At 40.6% G+C, this 16,362-nt stretch overlaps 1 protein-coding gene across 4 annotated transcripts in view; it reads left to right on the plus strand.

The window, feature by feature from the left end:
- LOC126183905 (AMP deaminase 2) overlaps nt 1-16,362 on the plus strand; it is a 450,522-nt gene that overhangs the window by 302,102 nt on the left and 132,058 nt on the right. For all 4 annotated transcript variants that reach the window (XM_049926251.1, XM_049926258.1, XM_049926265.1 and 1 more), the window contains one exon: nt 4,617-4,827. In XM_049926251.1, coding sequence (XP_049782208.1) covers nt 4,617-4,827 — 211 coding nt within the window. The remainder of the gene's footprint in view (nt 1-4,616; nt 4,828-16,362) is intronic.

Consider the following 16,362-nt stretch of genomic DNA (forward strand, 5'->3'; position numbering starts at 1 on the left):
TTGCATGGTATCCCATGCTGGCGGCATACAGAACATAAATAAGGAATGTAATACCATTATATGGCGCTATAGGATGCATCATGGCTCCCTAGACTGTGGAGGAGACCTTCCAACAAAGAATGTGACAATATCTCCAAGTGCCATTAGTAGGTCAGAGGGCAAAGATGTTAAGGATGTAATCCTTTATACAAGAGCATCCATGCTTGCTTAATTGGATTGAAGTGTGGCGAGCAAATTGGTTACTGTAAGACATACAATGTCCTCGTATTTCAATTACTCTAGCCAGCTGGTCAGCTCTGTTTGATCAGCCATTATCATCCATCAAAGGGAACTCAAGTCTGTATGCAGTGCAAAGAAGTCACTCATACCATTTAAGGATGTAATCAGTATAGATTTTAGCTTTCAGAGAATCCCAAGGAACACATGAAGTACTTTACATGCTTCTGAGATGATATCATCCCAAATGAGTGCCACCATATTGGTCTCATTCCACAATATTTATGAGATTGCAACAGGTCCCCAGGATACAACAAACTAACAAACAGCAAAAATTGCCCTCCGGGCTAAATCACTATTAATCTGTGAACATAGACAGTAACCTGCTGCTGTTGAGTCCACTCAAAATATGCTAGACACTACGCTTGCCAAGACTTGTAGTGCCTTTGTTGAAAGTAAGGGCATCTGGTAACTTGAATGGCACACAGGAGCAACCAATTGAAGCTAATAATACATGTGCTGATAGGATATGTATGTGTTTGGTAGACTGCTGTTTGATCTCTAGCTGGAGCTGGTGCTACACCAGCTGGAAGATAGTAACCACTTCAACTCTTAAATGATGCTGTGGGGGACATTAAGGTTACAGGGTACTTATGAATGGTGGAAAAATCGAATTTTTTATGGCTTTATTAAATTATATAGTCTTTCCTGATTACATTGATACATACATTATAGGGTTTCAAATGAAAAATGACCTATATATACCAAATTTTAAAGTTACGGTCATGTTTGCCACCACACCCCATTTATGTCTGTTACAGAAACCAGTATTATTTCGAAAAAGAACTGTGAACTTTCTTTTTCCAGTCATTATACATATGATACATTGTATATATTGGTAACAGTGCGGGTTTCTTGTGTCTGTAAATGATTATCTGTGCTAGTATTTACTTTTCTTTCACTGAAGCAGTTTTTCCACGTGTTACTGTATGTTTGTTGCCCAAGTGCTCCATATATTTGTGGAACTACATATTCTTTAGTGTGTAATAAATACGAACTATGCCATGCATCAAGAAATTCAATAAAATGAAATTCCATGGTAACCAGTTCACAAACAAAGCAAGCCACACTGTTGAACGTAACCTATGTATCAGTTCTTCAGTGAAGAAACTTCCACATAGCACGCCTCCTGGTGATTCATATTTATGTGTTAATGGTGACACAGTTTGTAGTGGATTTGTTGTTGTTGATGTGGGTATCTTATCTTCTTTGATAAAGGAAGTGGCGAAATGTAAACAATGTGATGGTGTAGGCCGTCTGGAAATAACTGAACAACAAATTAGTAGGAAGGGCTTAGCGTCAAAATTGGTTGTTCTGTGTAGATCCTGCAATAAACCTACCTCGAAAATGACTTCGAACATGTATTTTCGTATGATGTGAATTTGAAGTTAGTGTATGCAATGCGTGCAATAGGAAAAAGTAAAAGCGCTGCTCGAACATTTTGTAGTTAGATGGATCTGCCTCCTCCTCCTCCCCCCAGTAGGTTCAGTAAGTACATAAAAATACTTTTAGGTGCCTTGACAGTTGTGTCTAAAGCATCTATGAAATGTGCAGTAGAAGAAACTGTAAATATTAGTGGAATGAGGGACATTGCTGTTGCACTTAATGGGACATGGCAACGTCGAGGACATCTTTCCTTGAATGGTGTTGTAAGTGCTACTTCCCTGGAGAATGGAAAAGTTGTTGATGTTGAGTGCTTATCTAAGTACTGCCACACCTGCCATGGTAACATTGAAGGACGTATTGAACATCAGTGTTCTAAGAATTATGATGGTTACAGTGGAGTTAAGGAGTGTGATGGAGCTCTAAAAATATTTCAGAGGTTAGTGCCCATTTATAATGTGAGATATGTGAAGTACCTAGGCGATGGGGACCCTAATGCTTTCAATAAAATTAATGAATCCAGTGTTTACAGTGATACCTAGGTAACAAAACTGGAGTGTTGTGGACATGTGCAAAAGAGGATGGGTGCTAGATTGAGGAAGCTATGAAGAGAAATGAAAGGAAAGTTGCTATCTGATGGAAAATCTCTGTCTGGCCTCCTTCAGAGTTATTATGCACTGGCCATTAGATGAACTGCACCTCTGAATGATGTTACAATAATGAGTGAAGCTGTGTCGGCCACCTACTTTCATAAGTTGTCCACAGATGACCACCCTTTCACGGACTTCGCCCTAAAGGAGCAGATTCTTGGTGTGGTTATCAAAAAGCAAAAGAAAGTGGTCAAATATACCAACATAAGCATTCTCTTCCTGGGCCTCTTATGAATGAAATAAAACCAATTTTTAGAGACCTGAGTGACCCTGTTTCACTTAGTAAATGTCTTCATGGGGGCACTCAGGATACAAATGAAAGTTTCAATCATTGCATATGGGAAAGAGTACCCAAGAATGTTTTTGTTGGACTAAATATATTAAAAGTTGGTGTACTAGATGCAGTGATATGTTTCAATGAGGCAGTGATAGGAAGGTTGGAAGTCCTGAGAAATTTAAGCATAAAAAGTCTCTTTAATATGGAAGGTCAATTGCTTGTGTGTGACAGGCAACAAGTGCATGAAGCTGAAAGATTTGCTCTTCAAATTACCAAAGAAGCAAGAAGTGCTAAAAGGAATGCCAAGAGGAAGTTTGAAGATGAAGAAATGCTGCAGGATGAAGATTATGCTTCAGGAATGTTCTGAGGCACAGTTTAAGTGGACTCATATCTTCATTCGCAATTTTCCTCATGTTGTATTTTTCAGAATTCAGGTACAAATAAATTCCTAAAGCTTATAAAGCACTGCTCTGATTTTTTTCTGTAACTTGCAGTAGTCCATACTTATGTAATAGACCTAAGCTTTATTGCAGAATCAACTAAATTATAGAAAAAATAACATTTTTATTAGGAAAAAAAATTATAAAAATTAAAATGTAAGATGTGATATTTTTTATCCTTGTAATATACATAATAGGTGGAATTAAACAGGTCTAGTACCTCAGCCATCATGTCATACATATCTGCTAATAATCTAGTCTCCTTCAAATGTATAACATTAGATTAAATGGTACCTCAATTTGAGGAAGCATTTTGGGGGAAAAAAAAAATCATCAATCTGTGTAATTTTTTTAATAACCCTGAGCATGTTCAAAAATATTCAAAATACTCAATTTGTTTCGAAAGTGTGCTACATTACCTGATATCAACAAAAAATCTGTAAAACATATACATTATAGACAGTGCTTGAAAGAAATAGGTGTTGATTTTTACATAATATTGATCTGGAGAAGTACCCTGTATCCTTAAACTCCCAGCCCACCTGGCTATGATTTTGGCTGTCCTCTTATCTGACACACCATCCAAATGTGTTTGCCGTGCTAAAACACAACTCCCAGCCAGAATGATTATAAGACCTCTTCTCACTGTCACTGTCACACTAATCAGTCTTGTACAGTGACTATTTGATATTAATGTTGTACCACCAACTTCATAGCCATGTAGACCATTTAACTCATAGACATTGGCATGGATTAAAACCTGTTCACAACTTTTCAAAGATATTTGTTATATTTAGGCCAATATAGTGGTACCTCAAATTTTATATTTTTTTGTTTCAATTTTCTCACCAGTTGTTTCAATTTTCTGCCAGTTGCTCAAGAGATCCTTGGCTTTTATGTAAGTAACTCAATACTTTTGAAGGGTGAAGCCTTTTAATATTTTGTTTTTTGTTCACTGACTAGATATCAGTAAGAATTCTTCAATTCCATTGTTGCAACAGATAATGTCAATTAAATCAAAGTTTTCACCATACCTCAGATGAAATCACATGAAGAGAGAGATTAAATCAATAGTAGAGTAATTTCTAAAATAGAAATCTACATTGCCCTCTATCTGTTTGCTGACTCAGACAGTAAATGGCTGATTTATCAATTTGTGTGCATTACACATAATGACATTTGTGAAAGGAATTTCCATATTTGGAACAGAGTATGGTGTTGCTTTGCATGTAAAAGAATAAACTTAATAAACATTTAAAAAAGCAGAGCTAATGGAAGCTACAGTGCTTATTAGAGGCTCAGTCGATGAATGGGCTGGAAATAGATGCTTTACATACTCTTAATTGACCTGTAACTGTTCCATCTGTAACTGTAAGTTGTCCTCCGTCATTGGTTTTACACAAGCAGTTTGGATGATGGTAAATATCACATTCCTTTCTTTATATTTGTAATATTGTTGTTTGCTTCACCTCTATATGAAATTTCTTATACCTTGTCCTTAAATAATTGTTAGTAGTTTGTTGACTAGTGAGTAAATGTTAGTTTTTTAACTTACAGAGCTTAGTTTAATAGAATTTTTTGTTAAAATAGACCATCCAGTCCATGCACCTGCAAGCAAAGGAGATCCTTGGAAATGCAACTTTCCTCCATCAAAGGGGTACTTCTTCCGACCAGTGGACGGTGTGTTTCAAGTCTTTCGTGATCCAGAGTGTACAGATCCATTACCATATCCATACAAAACACTGGCTCAGTTTGTTGCTGACATGAATCGCCTTTGTGCAATGATTGCGGATGGACCACTGTAAGTTACTTATCGGGTATCACATTTGTACAGTAAACTATTTACATGCATAAAAAGTATTCTTAATATATTGCCAATAGTAATAACCCCCATTATATCTGTCAGGTCAGTAGATAACTGTTCATTTTATTTATTGGTTGCTGTGTCCACAAATGACTGTGCCATAGCAGTTAAGCGGATGTTACTTAGCTGTCAGTGTGTGCAGTAGCTTCTGAGGCATAGGTGTGTAAAAACAGCAACTAATAAATAAGTGTTTCAGTACTCAGTTGACAGATTAAATGGGGAATATTGATATTGAAATGGAAAAGAAAATCTGAGAGATTAGGTCTTAGCTTGTAAATCATCAGAGCCTTCTCACAGTAGGATTATCCATTAGTGCTTGGAAAGTATACAGGGTGTTACAAAAAGGTACGGCCAAACATTCAGGAAACATTCCTCGCACACAAATAAAGAAAAGATGCTATGTGGACATGTGTCCAGAAATGCTTAATTTCCATGTTAGAGCTCATTTTAGTTTCGTCAGTATGTACTGTACTTCCTCGATTCACTGCCAGTTGGACCAATTCCATGGGCTCCATGCTCTCCTGACCTCAACCCTCTTGACTTTCATTTATGGGGGCATTTGAAAGCTCTTGTCTATGCAACCCCAGTACCAAATGTAGAGACTCTTTGTGCTTGTATTGTGGAAGGCTGTGATACAATATGCCATTCTCCAGGGCTGCATCAGCGCATCAGGGATTCCATGCGACGGAGGGTGGATGCATGTATCCTCGCTAACGGAGGACATTTTGAACATTTCCTGTAACAAAGTGTTTGAAGTCACGTTGGTACGTTCTGTTGCTGTGTGTTTCCATTCCATGATTAATGGGATTTGAAGAGAAGTAATAAAATGAGCTCTAACATGGAAAGTAAGCATTTTCGAACACATGTCCACATAACATGTTTTCTTTCTTTGTGTGTGAGGAATGTTTCCTGAAACTTTGGCCGTACCTTTTTGTAACACCCTGTATAAAGGTCACTATTTTATTATGCTACCACTGTGTGTATACAATTATATATAATATTTATACACATGACGTACTAAAAATATAAGATGTGTTGGTTAAGATCATTTAGCTTGATGTAATCTAGAAGACAGAAGGAAGGAAGGAAGGAAAGAAGGAAAGAAAGATGATTGTGTCCAACAATAAGGCTATTTTAGATGGAGTACAAGTTTGGTTTGTGAAGCAAAGGAAAATAAGTAAACAGTGTCTTTCTCAAAGGAACCATCCTTGCATTTGTATGGAACAATTTAGAGAAACCACAGAAGACCTAAATCTGCAGTTGTAAATCTAATGCCTTAACCAATGCACTACCTTACTTGGGGAACACACAGAGAAATTTGGAAATGGATTGGTGAGATAGGAAAAGGATTCTGAGCTACATGGGAGTACTTAGTTAGTTAGTTGTAAGCATGTTTCAGAACCTTAACAGTGATCTGTAGTGGCCTACCAGATAAGGCCTTCTAAGTGAGTGTAAGATAGACAAGTGAAGGTGTGGTGGTGGAGTCCTAGGAGCACTGGGGTGCTAATGAGACATCATTCAGTTAACAGATATTTATTTCTGAGAGTTCTATACTCACTCTGTCAGCAGCTGTGCTGAACCCACAGTGCATGAATGCACAGGGTTGCGCATCAGTGCCTGGCAAGGAAGTAGAAGTTTAAGGCTTCGGTGTCATCAGCGGTTAGTCGTGCAACCATGTCATAAGAGGGTCTGGTGGCCAGCATGTCACTACAGTGAAACATAGCTGTGGGTGTCTGTAGGAGTGTCAGTGCTCTTGTTGAGTGATGTTGTGCTTAGGCTCAAACCCAAAAATGTGGATGCTACTATTGTCAGTTGTCGAGATGGTGTGTAGGTGAAAGACATGGCAGTGACATGAAGGATAGCCCGAGAGGCGGTCCTACCATGCAGCCAGTACTGCCCAGGAGTGCCAGCACAGGTGCCCTGCTCCCAAGTTGAACAGCTTGCAGATTGGCAGATCAGTTCTTTGTACACAGAAGATTGACCCAGCCCTCATCTTCAGTCAGTCACCATTGCGGCAGGCAGGAAAGCAGCTTGCAGAGTTGAAGTTCCCTCTACAACCAGATGGCTAAGGACTCACAGCAGTGGACTGCAAGGCACCAATGGACGTAGAGCCTTTGTTGTATTTGTCAGGACATCATGCAACTAGTATAGTTGACCTTCATTGGTATCGGGGATGTAGATGGAATGGCCTAACTCTGAGAGTGAGTGGAAGGAAGGCAAGGGCTTTATAGCAGTTGATGATGTGATTTCCCCTTACAGGTGGCAGAATGTGCTCCTATTTTCTGATCCTATTGGTCTAATGTTTAACTTCAAAGCATTCATTTATGCTATGCTCGGAGCCTGAAAGGCATTCTTGCCATCCTTGGTGAAGTTACTACATATATCCCCATTACAGAAGAGCGTTGTCTGCTCTGTACTGTTGTCTTAGTGCTGAATTGTATGTTTCCAATGCTCTCCCTCACACACTGAGGCAATAAGCTCCCTGTTTATACTTTAGTTCTCCTAAGTGTTGTCATTGGATATGCCGTTGTTGTGTACCTGGCAGAGGTGTCCCACTTAACATCATCCAAGGTGGCCAAGCTGGTTTTAACAAAATTTTATTCCTACACTTAATTCTAACCTGCTATGCAACAGATCATTCATTATGATGTCTATCATATTTTCTTTAATGTCATTATTTTTTCAATGAAAATACTGGCTAGCTGAAGACCAAATCAAATGATTGGCTTTTTCATCACTTTTTACTGGATTTTTTATTTTATTTTTTTTAATCATAAACAGAAAAGTCTTATTATGATACCCCTCCTCCCTCTCTCCCTCTCTCTCCCTCTCTCTCCCTCTCTCCCCCTCTCTCCCCCTCTCTCCCCCTCTCTCCCCCCTCTCCCCCCTCTCCCCCCTCTCCCTCCCTCTCCCCCTCTCTCCCCCCTCTCCCCCTCTCTCCCCCCCTCTCCCCCCCTCTCCCACTACACACACACACACACACACACACACACACACACACACACACACACACACATATATGTACACATGCACGAACTAGAAGTTTTAATTTTCTTATCTGTCTCACAATCTTATTCATTCTGCCCTATCTGATCTGTCAGTTGTGCAATGCTTGCCTTTTTTTTGGAATGCACATTCTGTTTACATGATTGTAATAGAATTGAAGAAATTCTGTGTTTGTCACATTTGTTGTGTAAATTGATTCCTGTTCATATCTGAAATATGGAAAGTCTAAAACATCTTTCAAGATGGAAAAAGAAATAAAAGCTACTGGAAACAAGAATAACAGTAAAAAATCCAGTAAACTGTCAAGAAAATAATAGTTCTCATCCAAGACATAAATAGCTGGTATGGAACGAGTTGCACTACTTATTGTAGATTTAATATTGGTCGCATCATGCTGACAATTTAAAATAGTCCATAATGCTGGAAAATGGACACAAAGGTTAGGTTTTTAAGGCCAGATCTGTATATTGAGAGTTATTAGATCTTGCCTAACATACCACCACAAGGCTTCATCCAATTCTACTGCACTTTTTCCTGCAGGAATGCCTTTCCCATTGACTGATGATGATGAATTAACTTGACATGCTCTGCCACTCTCTGGGTGCTGAGGATGTGTTTAAATGTGGCCCCTGGGTTTTCCTTAATCATCTCCCTTAACATCTTTGTGCCTCCTTTTCCACTGAACCTCTCACTGCTGTGGATAACTGACAGCCATATCTTGGCGAATCAAAAAGTTTTTAGTATTTGTCATACAGTATGTGCGCCCCTTTACATGCTATCATTTTAAAAAAAGAAATAAATAAAAAGAAAGAAAAGTCAGTTAAATATTTCTTAGTGACCGGAATGCTCTATCTCAGAACAGCTAACAACATTAGATGGCAGTCAGTACAGCAACAGCAAAGCCATGCTCAATACAGAATGCAAAGAGGGCGTCTGTAGCAGTCAGAGGGTTAATATGCCAATGCAGCAGATTTTAATTTTTGAAAGAATTCCTTTTAATAGATCCTCAACAGGAGGTGGTGTTTGAGTTAGGAGATGCTCATTACTATACACTTACACTTCTTTTTCTTGATTCAGTCTCTGTGAAAACTGGAGCTGCTGATATACATTGGTGGTGCCAATGGTTTCTATTGTTTTAAGTAAGGTGATTTGGAAGTAATTTGTCATGAAGAAATTGCCTCTTTGAACACTTTAACTGGGGCAAAAGTTCACTTTCTGACAGTCATTTTGTTGTGCCTATCTGTGATGCAGCATCTCCACTATATGATGAGAAGCAACTATCCTTTTCATAATATTGTAACATTCCATCTTCAATTTTCCACTGTTAGAGTTTATGGAAAGATAGCAAGTATCTTCGTATGAGTTAATAAGCAGTCTCTTAACTAGATGAACTATGTTACTTAACAACTCTGGTATCTTTCATTTCTTGTTGGTATGTCTTCTCTCATTTCAGATAACTTTTTCTTGTGGTGCACTGTTTGCATGTTATCATTTGCCAGATCACAACAGATCCCCTTTTTCACTTAAGCCTCTTCCTTTCCTCACCACTTCCCTCTTTAATGAGTAATAAAACTGCAATTTATACCAGTATAATTATGATTGTGTGGATAGCAAGCCGCAAGTATTAAAAAAAAACCAACTGTGAATTAACAAAATTTCTGCAAAGGCAACATCTTGTCAGAGGCTTGCATTATCCACTCCAGTACTCTATGTATGTATTTTAACACTGTCTGAATCCATGTTAGAGATTATCTGATCTCTGAGGACAGTAGGGTACTCATCTCTCTTATACCTAAGAGTTCATAAAGACAATAGACATTTCGTATGGGTAACTAATCTTACCTGAAAAAGTCACAGTTAAGTGCAGTTTGAAAAACATTTTTTGACTTTCATTGCATGTTTAATTGTTTAGCAGTAATAGAAACTGGAATTAAGTTTTATTAGCTCATGATGTGTATAATGCTTGTACTGAACACCATTGCCATTCATGTGTCTTCAGAGCTTCATTTATTCTCTGGTACATAAAAATGGAATTTCTGAAAACTCATTTATCCACATACAAAAAATAGGTGACCAGAACTTGGAAGTACTTCCATTCATATATTTCTTTTTTATTTTTTTAAAATCCCTTAAGCATATTTAATATTAACACTGTATTGAATACATATGATGTTGAGGAATTTGAGATGTTTAAAAATAATGAGTGCATAATTAATTCTTGCTTTACAACTCGTGCTCACAGAGGGATAGAAACTTTTAGGCTTAAAATTTGTGCTGCTTTTTTTCTACAGTTGCAATCATTTGTGCTCTCATTTGGAGGTGTACAAACATGAGTATTGTAACTTTTATTACACTGCTACAATCTGTATTCCTTATATATGTTTTTTAAGCTTAAAATACTACACATGTTAGCAAACACATGTACTGAAGTAAACAGCCACCCTTCTCTCACTTGCAGCAAGTATTTTTAAATATTTGCTAGTGTTCCATCATCTTTAAAAACATAGTTTTCGTTTTGTACCTTGGAAGGCCTGACTTTGTAATAGTGACAGGTTTTATGGTCTGGAACATTACTATTTCATATAATAACCAGTACCACTTCAGAAATTCTTGGTATCTTCTGATACAATGTGCCAGCTGATCTTCTGTCAAACAATATAACACACATAAAGAACAAAGCTTTCACCTTGTAATGTGGTATTACAGGTTGGAGTGAACCAAATTTGGAACCATGCAAGTTGGCACAGTGGTAAGACATTGGAATCATATTCAGGAAGACCACATTTCAAATCTCCCATCTGGACAGAAAGTGTCATGTTTTCTGTGGTTTTCTCAACTCCTTAAAGTGAAGTGCAGAATACTTTCTATGAAAGGGTACAGTGCACATCCTTCCTTATCCTTACCCAGTGTGAGCAATTGCTTCTTCTCTAATGAGCTCATCATTGATGGGACATTAAACCGGGATCTTCATTCAAATTTGCAGACAAGTTAAGGGTTCATTTTGTTGACGTAGCACACATTAGTCTTTTTCTACCATTTTCTTGCTACTCTGAGATTCCATTGAACATATTTTTCAAGATCGTCACCAGAACCGGCAGTGTCATCAAGGCTTTGGTTAATTTTCTTAAATTTTCTGATCCATCATGATGTGGAAGTGGAATAGAGCAAGCCCCCGTAATCATTGGAGGCACTGTTTTTAAACATAATACACTGTCAGTTCATAAGAAAAATTATGTCATAAAACTATTCACCACTCATATGGCATCTCCTGATACTGACAGGTAGCTGTAACAGAACTGGTGGGATACACTCTACCTCTTCTAACTGTAGTGTCTCGTAAACAGAAAGGTGTAAGTATACACAGAGCAGGTTGTGCCTTATCCACTTGAAATGTCACATCACAAAAGTTTTTATTAATGTTTATTCTGTCTAAGGATAGATAGGATGATGCTACTTCTTGGGCAAAGGTACGTATTTAAAATATTAAATACCTCAAGTATTCATAGTGGGAATAGAATGTAAAAAAAATGGAAGAAGAATATGTTTGGAGAATGCTGAAAGATATCATAGAGGGAAGAAGACTCACTGCTACAGGGAGATGGTTCAGGAAAGGTGCTACAGGAATTCACTTGTTTGATTTTTATCTGAACTTCCTGCATTGTTATTCTTACTCAGCATGTCAGCAATGTGTCATCATTTGTATCCACATACTGTTATATTGTTTAAAGTCTCTTCTTTGACTTAAATCCTGTAACTGCTTCTGTTTCTGTAATAGGGTAAGATCTAATTTACTTGTCATAACCCTTTCTTCCTTTTCCTTCTTTTTATTCTGTCTTGCCAGTGTACTCTGTCTACACTATCTGATCAAAAGTGTCCTGTTGCCTATTAGTGGACATTAATATGGAGATTTGTATCCATTGCCTTTATGATGGCTTAAACACTGTTGAGGATACTTCCAGTGGGATGTCTGAATGTTTCTGGAGGAATGGCAGCCTGTTCTTCCTCAAGAGCCGAAATGAGGGAAGCCGCTGCATTTGGACACTGGGGTCTGTAGAGAAAGCGACTTTCTTACTCATTCCAATGGTGTTTTATTGGGGTATAGGGCAGGACTCTGGGCAGGCTAGTCCATTTCAGCAATTTTATTGTCCACAAATGATTGCCTCCCAGACATTGCTTTATAATAGGGTACTTTTGTATCTGCACAGTAAGTGGCAGCACCGCAGAACTGTCACTGTTGGCACAAATGTAACTATACCAGCTGACAGTGAGTTGACAGTAAAACTGGGGAACTGAACCCCAGATGAAAGTATGGAACTTGTCTTAAGAGTCAGTCTAAGGGGGAGCAGAGAGTCTGAACACCTCATAGAAACAGGCTTGGACATAAACACAAAATGCAACCAGTATGAACAGCTGAACTCTAGCATGTGGAAACAGAGCACTGTGCTAGGCAAAGACCAGGTCTGAGGCAGTTGAAATCAGTGTGCCCCTGGCCTATTGTGCCAACAGGTAAACAGCTGGGTCAAATGTATTGCTCACACAATACCTTGCACATGCCTCCTGAGATAGCTTGTTACACTACCCTCCCACGAGACCCATTCCTCCTCATCTGCTCCCATATTGGTATCTGCTGGTAGGGATATTAAATCCCTCCTTTCTGAAAATGCCACATATGGACACAACTGGCTGAGTTAATGCTGCAATCTCCATTCTAAACTGGAGAGGGCACGAGACTCCCAAGCAGCAAAACTGTCCGTGAAGTAGGCAGTGCCGATGCAGCTGACACCTCTGGAGTTGCAGAAGATTGTGGAGGCAGGTGTAATGGTGGTTCCACTTGCATCAGAGGAGGCAAGGACTCATCCATGGGTGAGTTGTCAAAGAAAGGCCCTGCTTCCATGTTTGTGGGCTCCACAGTAGGAGTTGTGGGAGCGAATGCTGCCAGTTACCTGTTCTGCAGACAATAGGAAGATGGCGGAGGGTGCAGTGGACAGGGCAGCAGGTGTTCATGCTGCTGCAGTTGGGGGGGGGGGGGGGGCTCTTCCTAGGAAACTGCTGAAACTGACGCCATCATCCTGCTGGTGTGGAGATGGCAGCATGATGGGTGCGACAGAATGCCGACCCAACTGATCGGACTGATAGGTTAGCTGCTTCTGACTGACATCCATCACAAATAAATGCCAACATTTGTAGGCCACCACTAGACCTGGCAGCTGCCTCTGTGGCCAACTGAAAGACTGGGCCCAAATGGAAATCTTGTAACGAAAAGGCAGTGTGTCATTATGGTCCGGGCCATGCAACTGAGGGTGAGCCAAATCCACGCAGGCCATGCAGCTGGCACCTGTGCAAATGTTCTGCCAGACTACACCTGTTGACAAGTGTTACCAAGTGTGTGATAAGAAAACTAGACCACAAATTGCTGCTGGACAAGGCAGACTTTGACTTCTTCATTTGGGTCATGAACGTTGACATGAAGTGTTCAACTTGAGTTAGAAGTTGGGTGAAATGGGGTGGTTGACTTCTTCATTTGGGTCATGAACGTTGACATGAAGTGTTCAACTTGAGTTAGAAGTTGGGTGAAATGGGGTGGTAGTCAGATGCTGCCAATACAAGACTGTTATTGGATATGAGAGTCCTTTGGCAGTCCTTTACAGCAAAAATGATCGATGATGCATGAATATTAGCTGTCAGTGTCACGGAAGACAGTTCAGCAGTATATCAGAAACTGGACAACACATCCACTACCAACTACTACATTTTCCCAAAAAATGACCCAAAAAGTCAATGTGCACCCTGTCCCAATGTTTCTCTGGGACTGGATGAGGGGAAAATTAATTTGGTGGCACAGCCTGCTTCTGTGCACATGCTGCGCAAACCTGCACAGGGTTTTCAGTATCGCACTTGATCACTGGCTAGTAGACATGATGCTGCATTGAAGCAAGCAAGAAAATGCCTTGTACCACATTAAGATGGTCACGTAGGAGAAAAACATATCCCACACTGACTCCACTCTTGAAGTAGTGGGCTTGGTTCACCCTATCTGGACTGCCAAAAACAGACCTCCTGTGCCATCAACAGAAAACTGAATATTATCTGCTGCTAGGGATCATCAAATGCAAAACTGAGAGCCTCCTGTTGGTCGAACTGTGAATTGGTCCCACTGGTAACCACAGTAGTGAATCTGCATTATTAGGTTTGCCACAGGTTCTGGAAATCAGGGAATATCATGGAATTCCAAATGTGTCAGAAAAATCAGGAAATATCAGGGAAGTTTTGGGGGGGACATGTTTTTGTCTCAGTAGATGAAATGGTTTATTTACTAAGATTTCATGCATCATCACTGGCTGGGTGCAGCTCAGCATGTGTGCCCCTTCCCTACTACCTCATTACTAATGCTTCTCCCTTTCGTACCAGTCACTTCAGCTGGCAGTCAGTGCTGCCGCCACTTGTCGCTGCTAGCATAGCAGCTGCAGATGAGAGGCAGGGAGGCATGAGGATTAGTTTGTTTGGATCTGATTCTCAAAGCCTGTAGATGCACTGGCCAGAGACGGCAGTCATGTGAGCGTGAGTCATGTCTGAGTGATTGTATGAATGTGTGTGTGCTGTCATTTTCTGACAAACGCTATGGCCGAAAATTTAGTTCTGAGTGTGTGATTGTCTTTTTGTGGGCCTCTCTGCAGCTCAGCAATCATCTTTATGGTGACTTGCTACCTATCCTTGTTGTTATTGATTCTCAGAGTATTTGCACAAGTTATCTGTTGCATGGATTGATCACTGCAGTTCCGTTTCATCAACATGCTGTCTTTGACTCCTTCAATAAACTTTTGAGTCATCAATGGGCAAACACTAAACAGAAAGAAAACTAGCTTTTGGGATGAACCCCGTTCCTGAGGTAAAGTACAAACCCAAATCCCGCCCCCTTATATGGAGCTGGCTGGCTGGCTGCACAATGCCAGGATTGCAGTCCAGCACTTGGGCTGGAGTGAGATGAGGCTTGCAGGTGTTAGGGTGGGTGGAGAAGGGTGAGAGGCAGGAGGCATGCGTTCAGTCACCCACCCACCCAACCTACCCAGCAGCCTAGTCCATCCCTATGCCACTCCCACTCCCAACCTCATGTTGCAGGAATGTGATCCCTGTGGAAGATCCAGGTGCCAGACCTGCCATATCCACCCAACCAGCACTTACTACTCCTGTCCCATCACGAGCATATCCAATCCATTCAGAAGCAGGGCCACCTGTAAAAATAGTCATGTCATATAGCAATCTACTGCAATCACTGCACAGTTTCTCATGTCAGGATGACAACTGACCAGCTGTCCTTCAGAATGAATGGTCACCACCAAACTATAGCCGAGAATAAAGTTGACCACCCAGTGGCACAACCTACAGCTGAGCACAACATGTTTGATTTCAATGGCTGCATCACAGCTCGGGCCATCTGGATTCTATCCTCCACTACTACTCTCTGAACTACACAAATAGGAGTTACCCTTGCAACACATCATTCACGCCAATAACACTCCTGGCCTCAATCTGTTCTAACCCAATGTCCCCACTCCCTCCACCCAGAAGTTTCCTCTTCCAATTAACACCTGCACATCACTTCTATTGTGGGCACTCCCCAAGCTCCTACACCCATGCATTATGAGACTAGCCCATGAACCTGCTACCCCTCTCCTCCGCCCTCCTAGCCGACAAACTGGACACCTCCCTTCAAGCTGCTAGCTATTTACCCTCCTGCTTCTCTCCCTCTCCCTCTCCCCCCTCTCCCCCCCCTCTCCCCACCCACTCCACCCATGGCAGCACCCACTCCATCCCAGTCCACCTTCCATACTCCAGTCCTGGCATTATGTATTCAGCCAGCACCATGTAGAGGCACAGATGTGCACATGCATGAATTGTGTGTGTGTGTGTGTGTGTGTGTGTGTGTGTGTGTGTGTGTGTGTGTGGCGGGGGGGGGGGGGGGGGGCAGTGCTCTGTTTGCTATTACTACCATTTTCAGGTATTCCTCATTCCATATCATAAGACAATGGGCTAGTTATTCATCCTCTTGTTAATTCCCTCCTGGGCACTCCCCTACCAGATATCTTCCAAAGGGAGGACTAGTTTAACCTCTGAAATTTTTTGCGATGGAAATATTCTGGAGATTGTTTTAGAAGATTGTTGTCTTAATGGTAAACTTGGTTTGTTTTTAGTGAAATGGTTTCCATTGCCTTTCTCATACCATTGACCATTCCTGATTATTCCACTTTCCGGAGTGGACAAGGGGATGAGCTGAACATTCATGCCTCTGCCCCCCATTTAACAGGACTGTTGGCAGAATGAGTGTGGCTGTTATACTGGATGTCTTCAACCATCATAGCTGATAATTTTGATTCAGAATCTAAGCAATGGCCGGGATCAAATCTGAAACCCAGTATCTTCTGTGGTGGTGGTGGTGGTGGTGGTTGACATCTAGCATCTTCTTGTTAG

Source organism: Schistocerca cancellata, chromosome 1, assembly GCF_023864275.1.
Source record: "Schistocerca cancellata isolate TAMUIC-IGC-003103 chromosome 1, iqSchCanc2.1, whole genome shotgun sequence".
Taxonomy (NCBI): Eukaryota; Metazoa; Arthropoda; class Insecta; order Orthoptera; family Acrididae; genus Schistocerca; species Schistocerca cancellata.